This window comes from Malurus melanocephalus, unplaced genomic scaffold (assembly GCF_030028575.1).
Source record: "Malurus melanocephalus ecotype Western Australia unplaced genomic scaffold, MMel_1.1 scaffold_307, whole genome shotgun sequence".
NCBI classification, from domain to species: Eukaryota; Metazoa; Chordata; class Aves; order Passeriformes; family Maluridae; genus Malurus; species Malurus melanocephalus.
In genome coordinates, this window is record NW_026623539.1 from 549493 (window position 1) to 567084 (window position 17592).

The 17592-nt window shown below is 42.5% G+C and overlaps 1 protein-coding gene across 1 annotated transcript; it reads left to right on the forward strand.

Moving 5' to 3' along the window:
• Nucleotides 1–464: 464 nt before the first annotated feature.
• Nucleotides 465–12194, forward strand: CHAF1B (chromatin assembly factor 1 subunit B). The gene is made up of 13 exons (XM_057377216.1): nt 465–512; nt 843–975; nt 1108–1225; nt 1622–1725; nt 2461–2557; nt 3705–3789; nt 4735–4828; nt 5839–5908; nt 5997–6088; nt 7054–7216; nt 7468–7875; nt 8624–8715; nt 9168–12194. Exons 1-13 carry the CDS (start codon nt 465–467, stop codon nt 9281–9283), a joined length of 1620 nt encoding a protein of 539 aa, XP_057233199.1. The 3' UTR covers nt 9284–12194.
• The last annotated feature ends 5398 nt before the right edge of the window (nt 12195–17592 follow it).

A 17592-nucleotide genomic window follows, 5' to 3' on the forward strand; every position in this document is an offset into this window, starting at 1 on the left:
CACAGGGGGACGGATGGTTTGGGGAAAGAGTGTAAGATTGTACAGCTGTCTGCAGAATTATCAGGTGGTTTGGGTTGGAAAGGGACTTAAGGATCATCCTATATTATCCCCTCATGGACAGGGACACCTCCCACTGTCCCAGGCTGCTCCCAGCCCCAATGTCCAGTCTGGCGGTGGACACTACCAGGGATCCAGGGGCAGCCACAGCTTCTCTGGGCACCCTGTGCCAGGGCCTGCCCACCTTCACAGGGAAGGATTTAATCCTAATATCCAATCTTAAACTACTCTCTCAGTTTGAAGCCACACCCCCTTGTCATTACATACTCTTGTAAATAGTCTCTGTTGCAGTTTATTTAAGTTGTCTCAGATAAAACTTTTTCCTTCCTCACTGACAAATTGACCTCTTCTTCCCTGATGTTGCAGGTGTTTCAGGGGTTTTTTTTACATGTTTTAGGTCTGGAAAAATGTCAGTTGTCTTTGACATGAAAGATGCTCCCTGGCTGGAGCGGGCRGTGAGGTGGGGGTCAGACTCTTCTGCTGGGTTCCCAAGTGAAAAGAAACAAGGAAATGACCTCAAATTTCCCCAGAAGTTCAGATTAGGTATTAGGAAAAGCAAATTTCCCTGTCAGAGTGGTCAGGCCTTGGAATGAGCTGCAGGGAGGGGGTGCAGTCCCTGTCTCTGGGAGTGCTCAGGAGGAGTCTGGATGTGGCCCTTGGGGACAGGSTTTGGGGTGATGCTGCTGGGGCTGGGGTAGCACTGGCTGATCCCAAAGGTCATTTCCTGCCTTGACAATCCTGTGACATCAGATTTTGTCCTCCTTGTAACACTCTTGTAACAATAGATCTGGAAAGTGGAGAAAGGCCCAGATGGAAAAGCCATTGTGGAATTCCTGTCCAACCTGGCCCGCCACACCAAGGCCGTCAAYGTCGTGCGCTTCTCTCCCAGCGGGGACATCCTGGCCTCCGGAGGGGATGGTGAGAGCTGCTTCTTCTCTGGCTYATCCCAGAGAATTATGAAGTTAAACTAAATGAAATCCACCGACATTACATTTTGTATGAACAAAAAAGAGTGGGAAGGAAAAAAGCTGCCTCTGATTTGCTCTACAGATGCTGTTATTTTGCTGTGGAAGCTGAATGACAGCAAAGAGTTGGAGCCATTGGTTTTTCAGGATGAAGATGAAGCTCAGCTCAACAAAGAGAACTGGGCAGTCATTAAAACTTTAAGGTAACTTAATTATTTGTTGAGTTTGTTTTTCTCTGCAGTGCGTTTGTTTCCCCCAGTGGCATTTATCATGTGGTGCTGTCTTCAGGGTGTTTAAAACTTCAGTACTCTCTACAATTTTCTTGGTTTTATGTTAATTCTTTTAAGCCTCTTTTAATGGGGCTCAGAAAAAGGAGAGAGAGGGACATTTTAAACAGGGAAGACAATGGTTTTAAGTTGAAGGAGTAGTTCCTGGCAGCTGCTGAAGTTGATGTGAGAAAGTTTCAGAAGTGCTTGAATCACCAGCATGAGTTTTTATTTGCCTCTGATTCTTTTGTTTTAACCTAAAAATAGGTAAAACTTAAGTTTACACATAGCTTTTAAATTCCAAATTAATAAYTGGTTTCTTCTGCCTTCTAGAGGTCACTTGGAAGATGTGTATGATATTTGTTGGACCTCAGATGGAAACTACATGGCCTCTGCTTCTGTAGATAACACAGCAATCATGTGGGATGTTAATAAAGGTAAATGCTGCAAAATTCCAGGAATTCCAGATCAGGTGGAAGTGCCTCATGGTATTTCCCAAAAAAATCRGAAACATCTTTTGTTGTGATGGAATTTTTTTGTGATTTTCTGGGATTGTGAGGCTCTGCTGTGTATGGATATAAAGATATTTTCAGGCCAACAAAATTTACACCTAAGTTATCTATTCTCCTTGGAGTATTTAGGAAATAACTTCACACATTTTTCCCCCACAAACTCATGCGCAAACATCCTGTACATTCCTTACCCTCTTTTTGGTGTTTTGCAGCATAGTCTCAACTCTGTTTGTATTATCTTTTTGAAAAGCTGTTTATTTTCTTTGAACCTTGTCAGCTTCTGGTATTTCTTTGCAAGAAAGCAACACTTAAATAATAGGAAAAATCCCACCTGTGACCAGTATTCAACAAAATATTTCTAAAATTCTCTGTAACTTTATCTCATCAATATTTTGGCTCTGAGAGCTTTACATGTGGAACATTAACGGGGTCAGAGAGGTCCTGCCTTTGCTTATCTGATTGAATTTATAGCAAACAAGCTTTAAACTGGCACTTAAAAAGCAACTTTTTCTGACATTCTTATCAGCCACCATCCAGTTAACACTTTTACATTAAAAAAAAAATTCTTGATGTTTTAAAGCATTCTCTTGTCTTGTTTTATTTCTGAAATGTTTGGAAACACATTTGAATTTATGATCTGAAAGCTTTTTGTAATTTCAGGGCAGAAAGTTTCAATATTTAATGAACACAAGAGTTATGTCCAAGGAGTAACCTGGGATCCTCTAGGCCAGTATATTGCAACCCTGAGTTGTGACAGGTGAGCTCTTGGTCCAGATATTTTTCCTGAATATTCCTTTTTCCTGGAGGATGAATTAAAAGGAAGTGTACCGGATGAGTGTAAGGTTTTGTTTTACTCATTTTGTTCTCTAAGCAGGTTGATGTGAAACTAAAAAGATACTTTAGTTAATTTCTGGCTTGTGGTAATGATTCCTGAGGTCTCTCTTAGCAGCAAATAAACTTTTGTAGGAATTTTTCTTCASGAATTAAGTTTTCATGTATTGGTCATTATTGGTACCAATTGTATCTTAAGAGTGCTGCATGCTCCTGTTAATGAGCTAAAAAATTAATTTAGGATGGAGTGCCCTGGGATAGTGGAGGGTGTCCYTGCCCATGGTCAGGGGTGGAATTAAATGATCTTTAAGGTCCCTTCCAACCMAAACCATTCYATGATTTTATGASTGATGGAGATGTAGCTAATGGTCATTAAGTTGAGTTCCCACTCTTCAGGAACTCACAGTTCAGGTAGGAACACCCTGGCAGTTTCCTGTTTCCTAATTCCCTCATTCCTCCACAAATCCATGTGCTGGGACAGCCCAAACTCTATGGAGTTAAAGCATTACCAGGGGTTCATTGGTTATTTAGTCAATAAGACACATCCCTGTGATGGTGTCCCGTGAGGAGAATTTTAATTACTGGTTATTTGGTTGTCCAAATTTATATTTTGTGGTGCTTACTGAAAAGAGAGATCCTGGGACATTTTTGGGAAACTTGGGGTGAAAGGAAGCTCTTCATAGGAACGGCTGGGAGAGCTGGGATTGTTCAGCCTGGACAGGAGAAGCTTTGGGCTGAGCTCATTGTGGCCTTGCAGGGCCTGAAGGAGCCCACAGGAACCATGGAGAGAGACAATTTGCAAGGGCTGCAGGGCCAGGAGCCAGGGAATGGCTTCCCAGTGCCAGAGGGCAGGGCCAGATGGGATATTGGGCAGGAATTGTTCCCTGGGAGGGTGGGCAGGCCCTGGCACAGGGTGCCCAGAGAAGCTGTGGCTGCCCCTGGATCCCTTTGAGTGCCCAAGGCCAGGCTGGACATTGGGGCTGGGAGCAGCCTGGGACAGTGGGAAGTGTCCCTGGAAAGGGATTGGAGCTGGAACCWTTCCATAATTTGGCTGACTCTGCTCTCCCACCCAGGGTCCTGCGGGTTTACAACACWCAAACSAAGCGAGTGGCCTTCAATGTCACCAAGATGCCATCAGGATCAGGAGCTGAAGGAGAGGTTTGTGGTTCTGCTACTGGGAACTCTGCTGGGTCCTATTTTATATCAGCTTTCTGTTCCMTGGAACCAAACRATTTAWTATTTTCCATTCAGATAAYTCCTATGTCCCAGAATCACGGAACCATCCAGGCTGGAAGAGGCCTTCAGTCTCATCCAGTTTCACCATCATCACCTCAAAACCATATCCCCAAAACTTCCTGCTGATTAAAGCAACAGCACARTCCCATAGTTGTAAAAATTCAAAATAATGTGGAAAAAAATAGTCTGCATTCTTAACAGGAAGAACTTCAAACATACCTGGCAGTAGCTGTAAGTTTATTAATGGATGTGTCGTAGCAATAATATTTTAAAGTTAACATACTTGGAATTTTCAAGAAGGTAGTCTGATTTTTAAGAAAAATATGAAGTTAGGAAATTATAACTCTAAGAGGGAAAAAAAAGAGCTTTTTTCCTCCCAAACAGTTGTAAGTGATAGTAAAATAACACCTCCAAGCTGGCTGTAACTATTAATTCCTTCTATTCATTACTTTTTTTTTGGGGGGGATTGCATTTGTAACAGTTTTATAGGGACTGAAGAACAGGCCTGAGAGCGGGCACTTTGCCATGAGAGAAGTTCTCTTTCAGCCTCTAATCCTGGARTTAAAACAAAATGCCTGAGGAACACTGGGTGTTAAATAATGTTGTTCTCCAGGTTATGACTATTTTTTGATGACTGGTTTAAGGTGACAGCTCTGGGAATGTTTTGCTTTGCAGCTCAAGAGGGATCAAGGACTATTTTTCTTAGCTGTGAAGAATTTACAGCGAGCTTGAAGGAGCCATGGCTTTTAAAACGTTTTATTTGAAAAGTTCCCTTAGGTTGGGTTGTCCAAGTGGATGTTTTGTCTCGCTGGGATTCCAGCTGGCACATTTTTGGCCCTTCCCTCAATCCTGTTTTCCATGTTGCAGGCGAGGAGCTTTCGGATGTTTCACGATGACAGCATGAAGTCGTTTTTCCGCMGGCTCACCTTCACTCCTGATGGCTCCTATCTGCTCACTCCAGGTATGGGAACATCTCCTGCAGTTTGGGTTGTGTCACTGAGGTTGGAAAAGAGCTCCAAGGTGGTGAGCARTCCCCACCTTGTCCCCAGCCCAGAGCACTCAGTGCCACYTCCAGCCCTTCCTGGGACACCTCCAGGGATGGGGACTCCAAAGCTCCCTGGGCAGCCCCTGCCAAGGCCTGAGCACCCTTTCCATGGGCAAATTCCTCCTGGTGTCCACCCTGAGCCTCCCCTGGGAGCAGAGCCCGACCCCCCCGGCTGCCCCCTACTGTCAGGGAGTTGTGGAGAGCATTGAGGTCCCCCTGGAGCCTCCTTTCTTCCAGGCTGAGCCCCCCAGCTCCCTCAATCTCTATTATATTCTAGTTCGAATGTTCTTTAGTATTTCAAAGTGCTCAGGGAGGCTGATTTATCCTAGTTATCCCATTCCTCCTTCTCCTAATTATAGGGAGAATACACAATATTCTCAATATTCTCAAATACTCAATATTCTCAATATTGACAATACTCCACAATACTCTTCATTAACAATCCAACAACTTTCTCCTGTGATTAAAAATTATATTTATGGCATTTTTCTAATCAAATTGCAACACCAGAACTCTGTTAAAACAGAAATGAAGGATTATGAGTGGTTTCTTTTGATTGATCTCTCTTTGTTTGGGTCCTTCCCTAAGAACATTCTGCATTCCCAGTAAAAGCAACCCTGCAAGGAGGGGATCAGTGTGTGCCTGTCCAAGCACTGCTTTTATTGATGTCTGGCAACATCAAAAAGCAGCTTTGAGGAGAGAAGTGCATAAGGGAAACAAAACCAGCACTAAATAAATATTTAGGATGCCTTTTTAAGTTGTATTTGGGTTGCACAGCTTTTGCCCAACTGACAGGCCTAATTCCTGGGAATTAGAATGTTTATGGGCAAGCCTAATTCCCGGGAATTAGAATGTTTATGGACACAAGGTGTGTGCTCAGGAGCTCTCTGAGGTGGTGAATGATGTTGGCACCCTTGTTTTTGCAGCTGGCTGTGTGGAATCAGGAGAGAACGTTACAAACACCACCTATGTTTTCTCCAGAAACAATCTTAAAAGGTAGGATTTAGTGAGATAGAAATGTTTTTATTAAAAAAATTTTTAAAAGAGTGAAGTCTGTTTCCTTAACTGCTGATTCTCTCTGAAGGCCTGTGGGTCACCTGCCCTGTCCTGGCAAGGGAACTTTGGCTGTCCGCTGCTGCCCTGTGTACTTTGAGCTGAGAGGAGCATCTGCTAAAGGTACTGGGAGACCGTCAGGGGGTGGGAACTCCCAGAAAATCTGGGAAAATATGGGGCTGTTGACTGTTTTATACCCCAGCCCTTTACCATTCCTCTAAGACAGTGTTGTACCACATCTTAGAAGTCGTTTCCTTGTTCTGAGACCCTGAGCTCACCTTAAGTCCCTCAGGAGTGGCTTTTGATAGAGTGGATTGATGTTGTTCCTTGGCCTCTCAGGCTGCAGAAACACTGTTGAATATTTGTCTTTAACTGTTAACCATTTTGTGTTCAAAATAAATAACCTGGTTTAGCACCAGGTTTTCAGTCCAGTGAAATAATTCCTGTAGGTCTCAGCTGCCCACATCACAGGCAGTTGGAATAGTTTGCAACAACCACTGGTGTTTATTCAAGGAAGCAGCGCTGGTGTTACTGGGCAGAACAGGAATTCTGRGCTGGGGACAGGATTGTGTGAAGTWACACAAGAATTTATCTGGGGATTGAAATCCAGCCTTCTTGKGGGTCCAGGAGTGTTTTTATTTTARTAAGACAGGCAGAGCTTGGCTCCTTTCTTAGAGGTTAAATTTGTAGTCTTCCTTACAAGATTTACCTGTTGAATTTTCCTCATCATCTTAAATCCATTGTGTTGCAAGGGAAGGAGATGAGTGTGTGCAGTTGGTCTCTGTAGCTCCTCTAAAAGGAAACTTTAATATTAAAGTTCATATAAAGATGCTGAAAAATTTCAGCTGGAAAATACAGGGAAAAATTTATAAAACAAAACAGTAACAATCAAGAAGGACAAAGCTGTCAATTTCTGTTCAATTAGGAAAATAAAGAGTAAATTTCAGACAACAGAAGTGTGAAATTTTACMCAAGCACTGTCTTCTCAGTGTTTATCTTGATACTTGATGATGTAATTTTATTTAAATTATTGGGTCACTATCTTGCAGTAAATGCGAGAGAATTCTCACTGTGTTCTTTTCTTGCAGATGAAATCAGCCCCAAATCTTGCCCTGCCCTGTTTAACCTGCCATACCGATTGGTGTTTGCTGTTGCTTCTGAAGACTCTGTGCTTTTTTATGACACTGAGCAGTCCTTCCCCTTTGGTTACGTTTCCAACATCCATTACCACACCCTGAGTGACATTTCATGGTAAGAAAATGTATTCCCAAGATTTTCTGTGGGGAAAATGTCCTTTTTCCATGTCCAGGTTCTGTGCAGCACCTTGAGCCTTGCTTRGGGTTTATGTTTCATTTATGATACGTATGTGGTCACTCACCAGTATCTGAGCAGCAATCCACCCCTTTATGCCCTGTGAATTACAGAATTACGATCTTAATCACTTAGGTGAGGGGTGAAGAAAAATCCCTGGCCTTTAATGCAAAAAAATTAATCCCAAATAGGTCCAGTGACGGATCCTTCCTGGCCATTTCCTCCACGGATGGGTACTGCTCGTTCGTCACCTTCGAGAAGGACGAGCTGGGAGTGCCCCTGAAGGAAAAGCCCCAGATAAATGTCAGGACTCCTGGTGCAGCAGACAAGAAAGCCAAGAAGAGCCAGCCCCACAAAACCATTTCCCCGGGCTCCAGGCTGGCAGAGGGGACCCCTCCCAGCAGGGATCCCACCCTCCAACCTCGAACCCCCAGCACTGCTGGCAAGGAGCTGCCTTCCACACCTGTGGGCATCAAAACCATCCCAGTGGCATCCTCAGAGGAGAGGAAAAACACCCAGGCAGGCAGCCAGAGCAGCAAAACCCCCCAGCCCAGGAGGATCACCCTCACCACTTTACAGTCCTGTTTCAAGACACCCAGGTGAGATTTATGGTGCCACTTCCAGTCATAAACGCAGGGGCCAAGACAAACTACATTAAAAAGGCTGAGATTTGCACAGAAATTCCCAGCCCTGGCTCTTGGTCGGAGCTGTCTTGATGTGGAGTTTTTTTTGCTGTAGTGCACAAGAGAGGTCAGAGTGTCTCCTAAATGTGTAGCTTTTAGTTTTCTGCTGAAATGTGAGGCAGCAAATTCACCTGATTCCTCACAACAAAAGGTGTCTGTTTTGGCCAAGAGTTGGATTTTGACCCTTGTGGGTCCCTTCCAGCTCAAAATRTTCTGTGATTCTGTCTTYGGGTCCTGTTTTCTTTAYGAAAATGGTACCTGAAGCCTTCAGCTGCCAAGAACTATTTAAAGGCCCTTCTGCCAAAGAATATTTTAAGAAGTGAAGAGTGCAAGTGTGGACTGGTCCTCAGTGTGTGACTTAGGCAGTAACTTAGTCAATGTTTTAAGTGAAAATCTGGTTTTTAGAAATTGTCTTTAATCCAGGTATTGATTATGTTGGAGCTCTGGGCAYCCTGGTCTGGTGGAAGGTGGCCCTGCCCATGGCAGAGGGGGTTGGAAGTGGATAGTGGCTCCATTCAGCTTATAAAAGGAAGGAAAAACGTGCAGTTAAATATATCTGAAGTACCTTTGCATTCAATTGATTCTATATGAGTTAAATTTTTAAGTAAAATACTAATGGGAATTATGTCTGTAAAGCAATTATGCTGTTTCTGCTCTTTCCAAGGAGAGTAAACTTGATTTCCTTGAAGCCAGATACCCCAACCTCTGCATATCCAGACCCAGTTCCTGTCCCTCCTTCCTCAGAACAGGAACCTGGTAAGATTTTGTGGCTCTTCATATCCAGCCAAGTCTTTTCCCAGTCATTTTTTTCCACTGTTGATTTATGTTATTAAAAAATCCTCACTCTGGTTTCAAATTCTGAAAGCTTCTTCATTGTCTTGGTGTGTTTAAAAGGTGCTTTTGGCATTATGAAATGTTTTCTCACTGCTCTGGGGCAGCTGCTTGTGTTGCTGTCCCTACAGTTTTTATAGCAGTGAAACCCAGGATGAATTCATGGATGTGAGGTTCCTAGGTTTGGAAGTCTCCTGCACTTCCAGCAGATCCTTGTTGCAGGTGCTGGACTCTCACAAGCCAGGGCTGGTTTATTTGGGTTTTTTTTTGGTTTTTTTTGAGTGAATGTTGAATTGTTTGTGGACTCAGCAAAYAAATTTACTTTTTAAAATGTGGATTTAATAATTTTAAATTATTTTCCTGTCTGCTTCTTTCAGAGAGGCCATCTGATGAGAGCCTCCAAAATCCCCCAGCACCAAAACGTCCCAGGACTGAGGAATTGTCTCTTCCTGCAGCTGCTGGAGACCAAACCAGCTGTGATTCCAACAAATAAGGGCTGAGCAGATTCCTCACCATCCAAAGTCACAGCAGCAATACCTGAATGCATTTCTTTGTGCAAAAGTTTAATCCTCAATTCCCAATTCAAGTTCTCTGTGCATGTTTGATGTAGAAATGGGAAGAACCTGCCAGTGGAAGATACAGGTTTTGGGAACGTGGTTCTGCAGTAGAAGAAATAGTTGGGAAGTGACTTCAAGAATAAGGAAATCTGGGAAATCTGGGGATTAAAGAACCATCCATTAACCTGGGAGTCTCCATCAGAGTTCCTAAGTCCATGTTTATAAAGCATTATGTCTTCCAGTAACCTGTCTGGTGAAAAGAATCGAATGCATTCATAAGATTTGATGTGCTTTATGCGCTAAAAAAAAAAGGGGAAATTGTGTCATTGCAGCAGTTTGGTTCATTTCTTTAGCARTGTGTGAAATAATGCTCCCCAGTACCTGTGGAGTGGAGCTGATTCACTCTGAATTCTGAAACAGAAATGGAAAGATTTAAGTGCAAGAAACAAGAAAGCAAAAGGAAGAAACCTCTGAAAACCTGTTACAAGAATTAAACAGCAGAAAGTTTTTACTTGTGTAATTTCTGTAAATTTTCTAAGAAAAGAAATGCAGGTGTGATATTTTCCTGAGGCAGCAGGATTTGAGTGTGTCCACTGAAATTTCCCCTTTTCTCCCCAGCTTAACTCCCTTGGCCAATGAAATACAATCCAGTGGATGGGGAAATTTCTAAACATTAAATTTCTTTTCAGCATTTAATACTTTTTAAAAGSAGAAATACAAATGTTCCAGAAGTGACTCATAGAAGTCTCCCAGGGAGGAAATATTAACAAACACCTCTGTCAGTCTTTCAGGCAAATGAACTCTGTTGCCTACAATTAAATTTCAGCTATAATTAATAAGCAAAAAGTTGTAGGGAACTTGATGGGATCTTCGTTTTCTCACTGTGCTGAGGATGGATCTTCATTAGATTTAATTAAACCTGKTTTTTTTTCTAGTGAAGAGTTATAAAAACTTCATTCTTACATTTATTTCTCTGGCTTTTAYGTAGATCTTTTGAAGGATGATCTTTATRTCCTAATTCTTTATTCTTTTTTTTYATTTATGCGTTCTCAAAAGAAAATTGTTTCTGTTCCATCTAGGAAAGCARGATTTGCTTTTCTTAGGAATTCTGTTTTATAGTTGACTGAGGAAAATTAGTCCATACATTGAGAGCATTTCTCTGTTGGGAGATGCAAATGATAATCCTGAAATGCCACAGGMATCTCCAGCTTTTCCATGGATGTCTGGAGCATCATTTCTGTTGGAAAAGGTCTTTGGAGAGGTAAGGAGAGGGATAGGGAAGCCTTATGAATCATTTCCAGTGCAAACTCTCACCCAAAACCCACTTTTCCGTGGTTGAGTTTCTGCTCATTAAAATCATGAGGATCTCTTGCTCCTCACCAAAAACCACGCGGACATCCCACCTTAAAATCCAGATATTTCTGGGAGCCAGTGAACTGAGCAGGCCTTGTTCCATATGGATTTAGAGGCAGCTGCACCAAATAGATTTTGCAATTTTTTTAGATGGGTTTCCAACAGATTTCCTAACTTTTTAGCTGGGTGAGGACTCAGGGTTGTCTTGGTCCTGGAAAGACTTCCTGCTATGTAATAATGTTCAATTTTTATACAGCCAGACCTTGTGTTCCTGTGCTTTTGATTTAATTTTGCACCCATCCAGCTGTCTGTATTAATAATATCTTGTCATTAATTAACCACTGCCTTTTGGTCAAAATGTGCTTGATCCTTGCCCATGGATTCAAAAGAGACTGTACTTTGTGTGCACATTCCCAATGTTTATATGAACTTTGTTATCAAATAAAGAGCATAAAGACCATAAAATTAAGCAAGAAAAACAGACTTTTGAAGGAATTTTGTTGTGTTTGTSTTTTCTGCTCTGGAAGTTGCAGGATCCTGAAGAAGATTGGAGTTATTTATGTGATGACAAACAGTGTCAGGAATTAAATGAGAGGAGGGATGTGAATCCRCCCTCCCGGGACAGCCTCTTCCACTGTTTGACATCCCTTTCCAGGAAGAAATTTTTCTTGATACCCAATTTAAACTGGACACAGCCCTGGAGGGACAATTTTTGGCAGTCCCAAATCTCTGAGTGCTCCCTGTGCACTGAAAAATGGAAATGGTGAAAGTCAGGCAGATGTGAGATGCTCCTGCCCACTGGGAGCTCCTGATTTTCAATTGCCATGTGGGAGTGGGACAGGGCCTGAATTACTGGAAAGGAGGAGGATGGATGTGACTGGGAGAGGTAAAGTGACAATTAATTATTTCTATTATAATTAATCATATATTATATATTACATATAATATTTATATTTAAAATATAATGAAGTATAATGAATTTGATCTGGGTGTAGAGAGACTTGAGAAGAAGAAAGTGGCGWTTGGGAAGCTGAGAGGGAGTTTGGTACCCTTGGGAATTCCTGTGCAGGACTCAGCCAGTGATGATTCTTCTCACCCAAGATCACCTCATTTTCCAAGTCGGGTTTTAGTTGGGAGTTTTTTGTGGGATTTTTTTCCCTCTGGAATGGGAAGGCTCTTTTTTGTTTTGCCATAAAGCTCCGAGATTCTCTCCTGCCAGCAGGTGCCAGCGTTCCCTAAAGCAAATCAAACCGAGCAGAACTTCCCCTCTATTCCAGACTTCTACCTTCAGGACATTTTCCATCACTTCACTTTCTGTGTTCTACCAAGTGATTATTTCTGGCTCCCTTCCCACTGGAGAAGAAGCAAACAGGGTTCTACAGGAGCGAGTTTTGAGTGTGTGCACTGAAATCTCCTCTTTTTTCCCCAGTTTAACTCCCTCAGCCAGTAACATACAATCCAGTGGATGGGAAACTTTGAAACCTTATACTTCTCTTTAGCATTTAATACTTTATATTACTATATTATATATTATTATATTACTGTATTATATTATAATTTGTATAATTATACTATTAAAATTATAATTTCTATACAATATGTATAATGTATATTACTATATTGTATTTCTTTTTAATATTTCTTTTTAACATTTAATACTTTGTATTACTATATTATATTAGATATTATGTTACTATGTTTTATTAGTGTGTAATTATATAATTAGAATTATTTATATACAATATATTATAATATGTATAATACTATATTGTATTTTATTTTAGCAATTAATACTTTATATTATTAGATTATGTGATATTAGATATTATATTACTGTATTTTATTACTATATTATTATTTATATGATTATTTATACAACTATAATGATAATTTCTATATAAGATATTATAATATTATAGTATCAATTATTATAGAACATTTCTTTTTAGCATTTAATACTTTGTATTACTATAGGATTATATTAGATATTATCATATTACCATATTATATTACTATATTAATACTTATACAATTATAATTATTTATACAACATAATTATAATTATAATTATTTCTATACAATATTATATTATAATGCTACTCTATAGTTTTTTTTAGCATTTAATACTTTATATTGCTATATTGTATTATGTTATCTATTATTATATTACTGTATTATATTATTATTTAAATAATTATAATTACTGTTATTATAATTATTATAATTTCTACATAATATATTATAATGATTTTATTGTATTATATATATTATATTACTGTATTATATGTATTACAACACTGTATACACTTTATAAAAGCAGAAATCATATCAAAGTCAGCCTATGGGAAAACACCACAGGGTGATTTCAGTCATGGGATGAACAGAGCCCGACCTCTCCTTCTCCATCAGTGAATCCAAGGCTTTTCCAGCAGGAACTGGAGCTGCAGATCCTGCCAGGAATGGCTCTGGATGCTCCAGGGCTGAGGTGACTCCTGTTCCAGGATTGGGTATCCAGCAGAACCTGTRGGAACAGCCCGCTGAGGTCTTGGCAGTGAAAATGGAGAGAGTGATGTGGATTTGGGGCTTTGGAGAAAAGTCCACCAGGGGAAGAGAATTCAAGGTGCAAGAGACTCTTCCAGAGCTTGAAGGAGTCACAAGAAAGATGGAGAGGGATTTTTCCCAAGGGATGGAGGGACAGGGAATGGCTTCAAAAYGACAGAGAGAGGTTTAGATGGGATATTGGGCAGGAATTGTTCCCTGGGAGGGTGGGCAGGCCCTGGCACAGGGTGCCCAGAGAAGCTGTGGCTGCCCCTGGATCCCTTTGAGTGCCCAAGGCCTGATTGGAGCTACCTGAGACAGTGAAAGATGTCCCTGCCCATGACAAGGGGGGGATTGGACAATTTTTAAGGTCTCTCCCATCCCAAACCCCTCTGTACTTCCCAGGTATTTTTCCTTGATTGTTCCAGACCTTCCTGCCTGGGAGATCTCAGCCCTCACTTGGCGGTGCTGCCAATAAACTCCAAAGCACAATCCCCACATTTGGTCCCAATTATCCCTGTCCCTGAGCAGCCCTGAGCCTCACACAGCAGCTCTGTTATTCCTCAGGTGTGGGATTTTGGGATGCTGCCATTTCATCCCAGGAAGGGGAGCTGGCAGAGCTATGGAGAAATGGGGCTGGGGGTGCTGAGGCTGCTGCTCCTTCCCTTTTCTGCTGGGAAAGCTTTCCCGTTTATTTTCATCATGTTGGAGTGTCCCTGAGGTGCTCCAGCACCACCAGGAAAGCTGGAATGGGCAAACTGGGAGTGGTTTTCCYTCCTGGGGTTGCCAAATGTTGCCACTTCCAGCCGAGGGATATTGCTGAGGATCCAGCTCCTTCTTCCCTCAGATGAAAAATCCCAGGATTTTTCAGCCCCGAGGCCTCCCACATCTGTAGCCCGAGAGGATTTGCCTCTCCGAGCATGAAGAATTAAAAAAGGTCCCAGATTGCTTTCTGTCTGGAAACTGGGCATAAACTGGGGCTCTTCCAGTGGCTGGGAAAACCTGATCCTGGTGCTCCTACAAGGAGAGGAACCTGTTTGTGTCTCTGAACGTGTTGCCATCTTTTCTGGCAGGGTTGAMTGGTGTTTAACTCCCCAAATCTTCCTGGTTGCGCTCCAATTCTTTGCATTTCCCCCTTAAAATGTTTTCCTCACTGAGAGTTTCACCAGGAAAGTTTCATTTTGAAGGGATTTATTTCTCTGTGCGTTTTTCCTCCTCCTGATTTGAGTTTTAAGCACCATAAATTTTGATGCTAAATAATGGCAGGTTTTGTCTCAGGATAAATTTCTCTCCTTTAGGAAATAAATAAGCTCGAARCCAGGAGCTGCAGGAGCCTGTGGATGTTTTTGTTTTCCCTTTTCCTGGCACTGGTGGAGTTGCAGCAGCTGGATGTACTCAGAAATAAATAACAGGGCAGGGAAGAAGGTGGCAATTTACTCTGTGAGGAGAAGGGAGAGAAGGTGTTGGCTGTGTGCTCCAATATTTCAAATTTTAAATCCATAAAAAAGCTGCTGCTCTGCTGTGGGATGGATTATTTTAAAAAGGCAAAATTGACAGCCAGGAGCAGCCAAATCAGTGTTCTATGGATGAGCAGGAATAGCTCAAATCAGTGTTCCTTGGATCAGCAGGAATGGCCCACACAGGCTCCTGCCGGAATATTTTACTGAATAAAAGATGTAATTCCAAGTAGACAGTGCAGGAAAAGATGGGTTATTGTCCATGGCAGTTATTGCTTGGAATGGAGAAACCTCTGTGGTGTAAAAAAATGCACTTTGTGACCTGGTGGTGTTTTCCACAAGCAAAATTGGAGGGCTTTGTCAACCCCTGGGRTATGTTTGCTCCTGGAGCAGGTGGGTGGTAAATTCACCATTGTTGCTGTCCACTCTCAGCTTCCCAGGAGGGAAACAATTTTCTGAAGGAATTTAAGATTGCCAGGATGATTTGGGTTGGAAAGGACCTTAAAGATCACCCAGTGCCACCCCTGCCATGGCAGGGACACTCCCACTCTCCCAGGCTGCTCCCAGCCTTGGGCACTGCCAGGGATCCAGGGCTTGCCACAACTTTTCTGATGTGAGCTGTGGGAGTTGCTTTCCTTGGATTTTTTTCTTGTCAGTGTAGGAGAGCTGGATGTGATATTGTGAGAAGGAATTATATGAAAAAATATAATAAAATCGCTGAAAATCACAAATTGTTATAGCAGCCATAGGGCAAAGCAATTCATGTGTTGGAACATTAAAATTTCACTTTCAAGCAGTGTGAAAAATGAAGGATATTGAAACTGATCCCTTGTCCTTTTGTTCTTTCTTCTTGTTTCTGCAGGAAGAGGGGATTTTCACTTCTGTAATTTCTATTTGGATAACTCCAGATTAATTTTGGAGTGAGTTTTAAATATGATCTATAAATCCCTGAGGGTAAGGGGCCCACGGAAGAGGTGGGATCGCCTTTTCTATTGTGCACACGTTCTTGCTATAAAAACAATTACTCTAATTACATCCTGTAATAGTAAGAACTTTAAATATTGTCTGTGATGTTCAGCAGCAGGATCCAGGTGCAATTTGTTTTCTGTAGATTAAAATATTCACTCGTGGCCGAGCCTTTGCTGGGAGCAGCCACACGATGGCAACATTGCTGATCTTTAGTTTGGTTCGTTGAGGCAGCTCCTGGAGCGGGGCTGGAGCTCAGAACAAGGAAGGTGTGGAGTTCTGCAGGAACTCTGAAGTTCTCCGGGTTTAGAGGAAAATTTCTTTCGTGATTTCACTTGGAGAGGGATTTTCCACAGGGGATGGAGGGACAGGAAAAGGGGAATGGCCTTCAACTGAGGGGGGACAGGGTCAGATGGGATATYGGGCAGGAATTGTTCCCTGGGAGGGTGGGCAGCCCTGGCACAGGGTGCCCAGAGAAGCTGTGGCTGCCCCTGGATCCCTTTGAGTGCCCAAGGYCAGGCTGGACATTGGGGCTGGGAGCAGCCTGGGACAGTGGGAGGTGTCCCTGCCATGGCAGAGGTTGGAATTAAATTATCCTTCAGGATCCTTCCAAGCCAACCATTCCATGATTCCATGAAATCAAACCACTTTACGAGACATTMTGTGGCTCACAGCTCAACAGGGGCAGGTTTTTAAGAGGCAGGAGGAGAAAATGCTACTTTCCTCTTTTTCCCCCTCTTTTTTCCCCCCCTTTTTTTTTCTTTTCCCCCCCATTTTCTGAGCAGCAGTGGAACCTGTAAATGGCTTCTCCCTGGTGAGAACCAAGCAATCCCTGAACTGGTGCAACTCTGAAACAGGAGAACAGGATCTGGCAGCAGGGATGGAGCTCAACCAAGTTCAAGCAAGATCTTCATTAATGCCCTCAGATCCTGGAYGGGATCAATGTGRCTGAGTTCTGCTGGAGACTGGAAGAAAAATGCGTCCTTTCAGCCCAAGGAACTCTCATCCTGACAAACATTTTGCTGGATTGTTATTTGAATGAATATTTAATAGAAAACATGCAACCTGCTCTAATAAGAGCACATTCATAATTTTGAGCAGGCGAGCCCCATCCAAAATTCCCTTGGCTTCGCTCTGGGTAAGGAATAACTTAAGAAGGAAATGTTGGACTGCAGCTACTCTTGGCTGAAGGACATGGTACAGCAAGAACAGCTGTGGAAGCAGATTTACTGCAAGAAGTGAGGCTGCTCAAATCCTGACAGTGCTTTGATTTTTTGGGAGATTTTTTTTTTTTTTTAATGAAAAAGCCCAATATGGAGTTTATGACTTTTGGTACAGTTATTTATTTTAGGAATGAGAGAGCTGCCAAACACAGCAGGTAGTTAATACCCAATTCAGACTGTGTTTAAATAGGGAAGGAGCTATTGGCTGCATCCTTTGGGATTCTGGGATTAACCCACAGGGAGCTGGAGGTGGCTTTTTCTTGAGGCTTTCAGGTGAAACACGAACGGGAGTTTCTCCCTTGGAGTAGAGTGAAGTTGGAATCAGATGTAGCAAATAATTCAGCTCATCCTCGACTGAAATGGGCTTTTCCTTTGTACAGGGGAGATGGAGCTGAGGGAGATAACCTGGAGCTGGGATGGAGATCAGGCTCTGCCTGTGCCAGGCAYGGATCCTTCCTGGTGAGGGTGGTGAAGGTTCTGGAGAGTCAATCCTGGGAGGAGCGGCTGAGGGAGCTGGGAAAGGGGCTGAGCCTGGAGCAAAGGAGGCTCCRGGGGGACCTTGTGGCTCTGCACAACTCCCTGACAGGAGGGGGCAGCCGGGGGGGTCGGGCTCTGCTCCAGGGAACAGGGACAGGAGGAGAGGGAACGGCCTCAGGCTGGGCCAGGGGAGGCTCAGGGTGGGCACCAGGAGGAATTTGCCCATGGAAA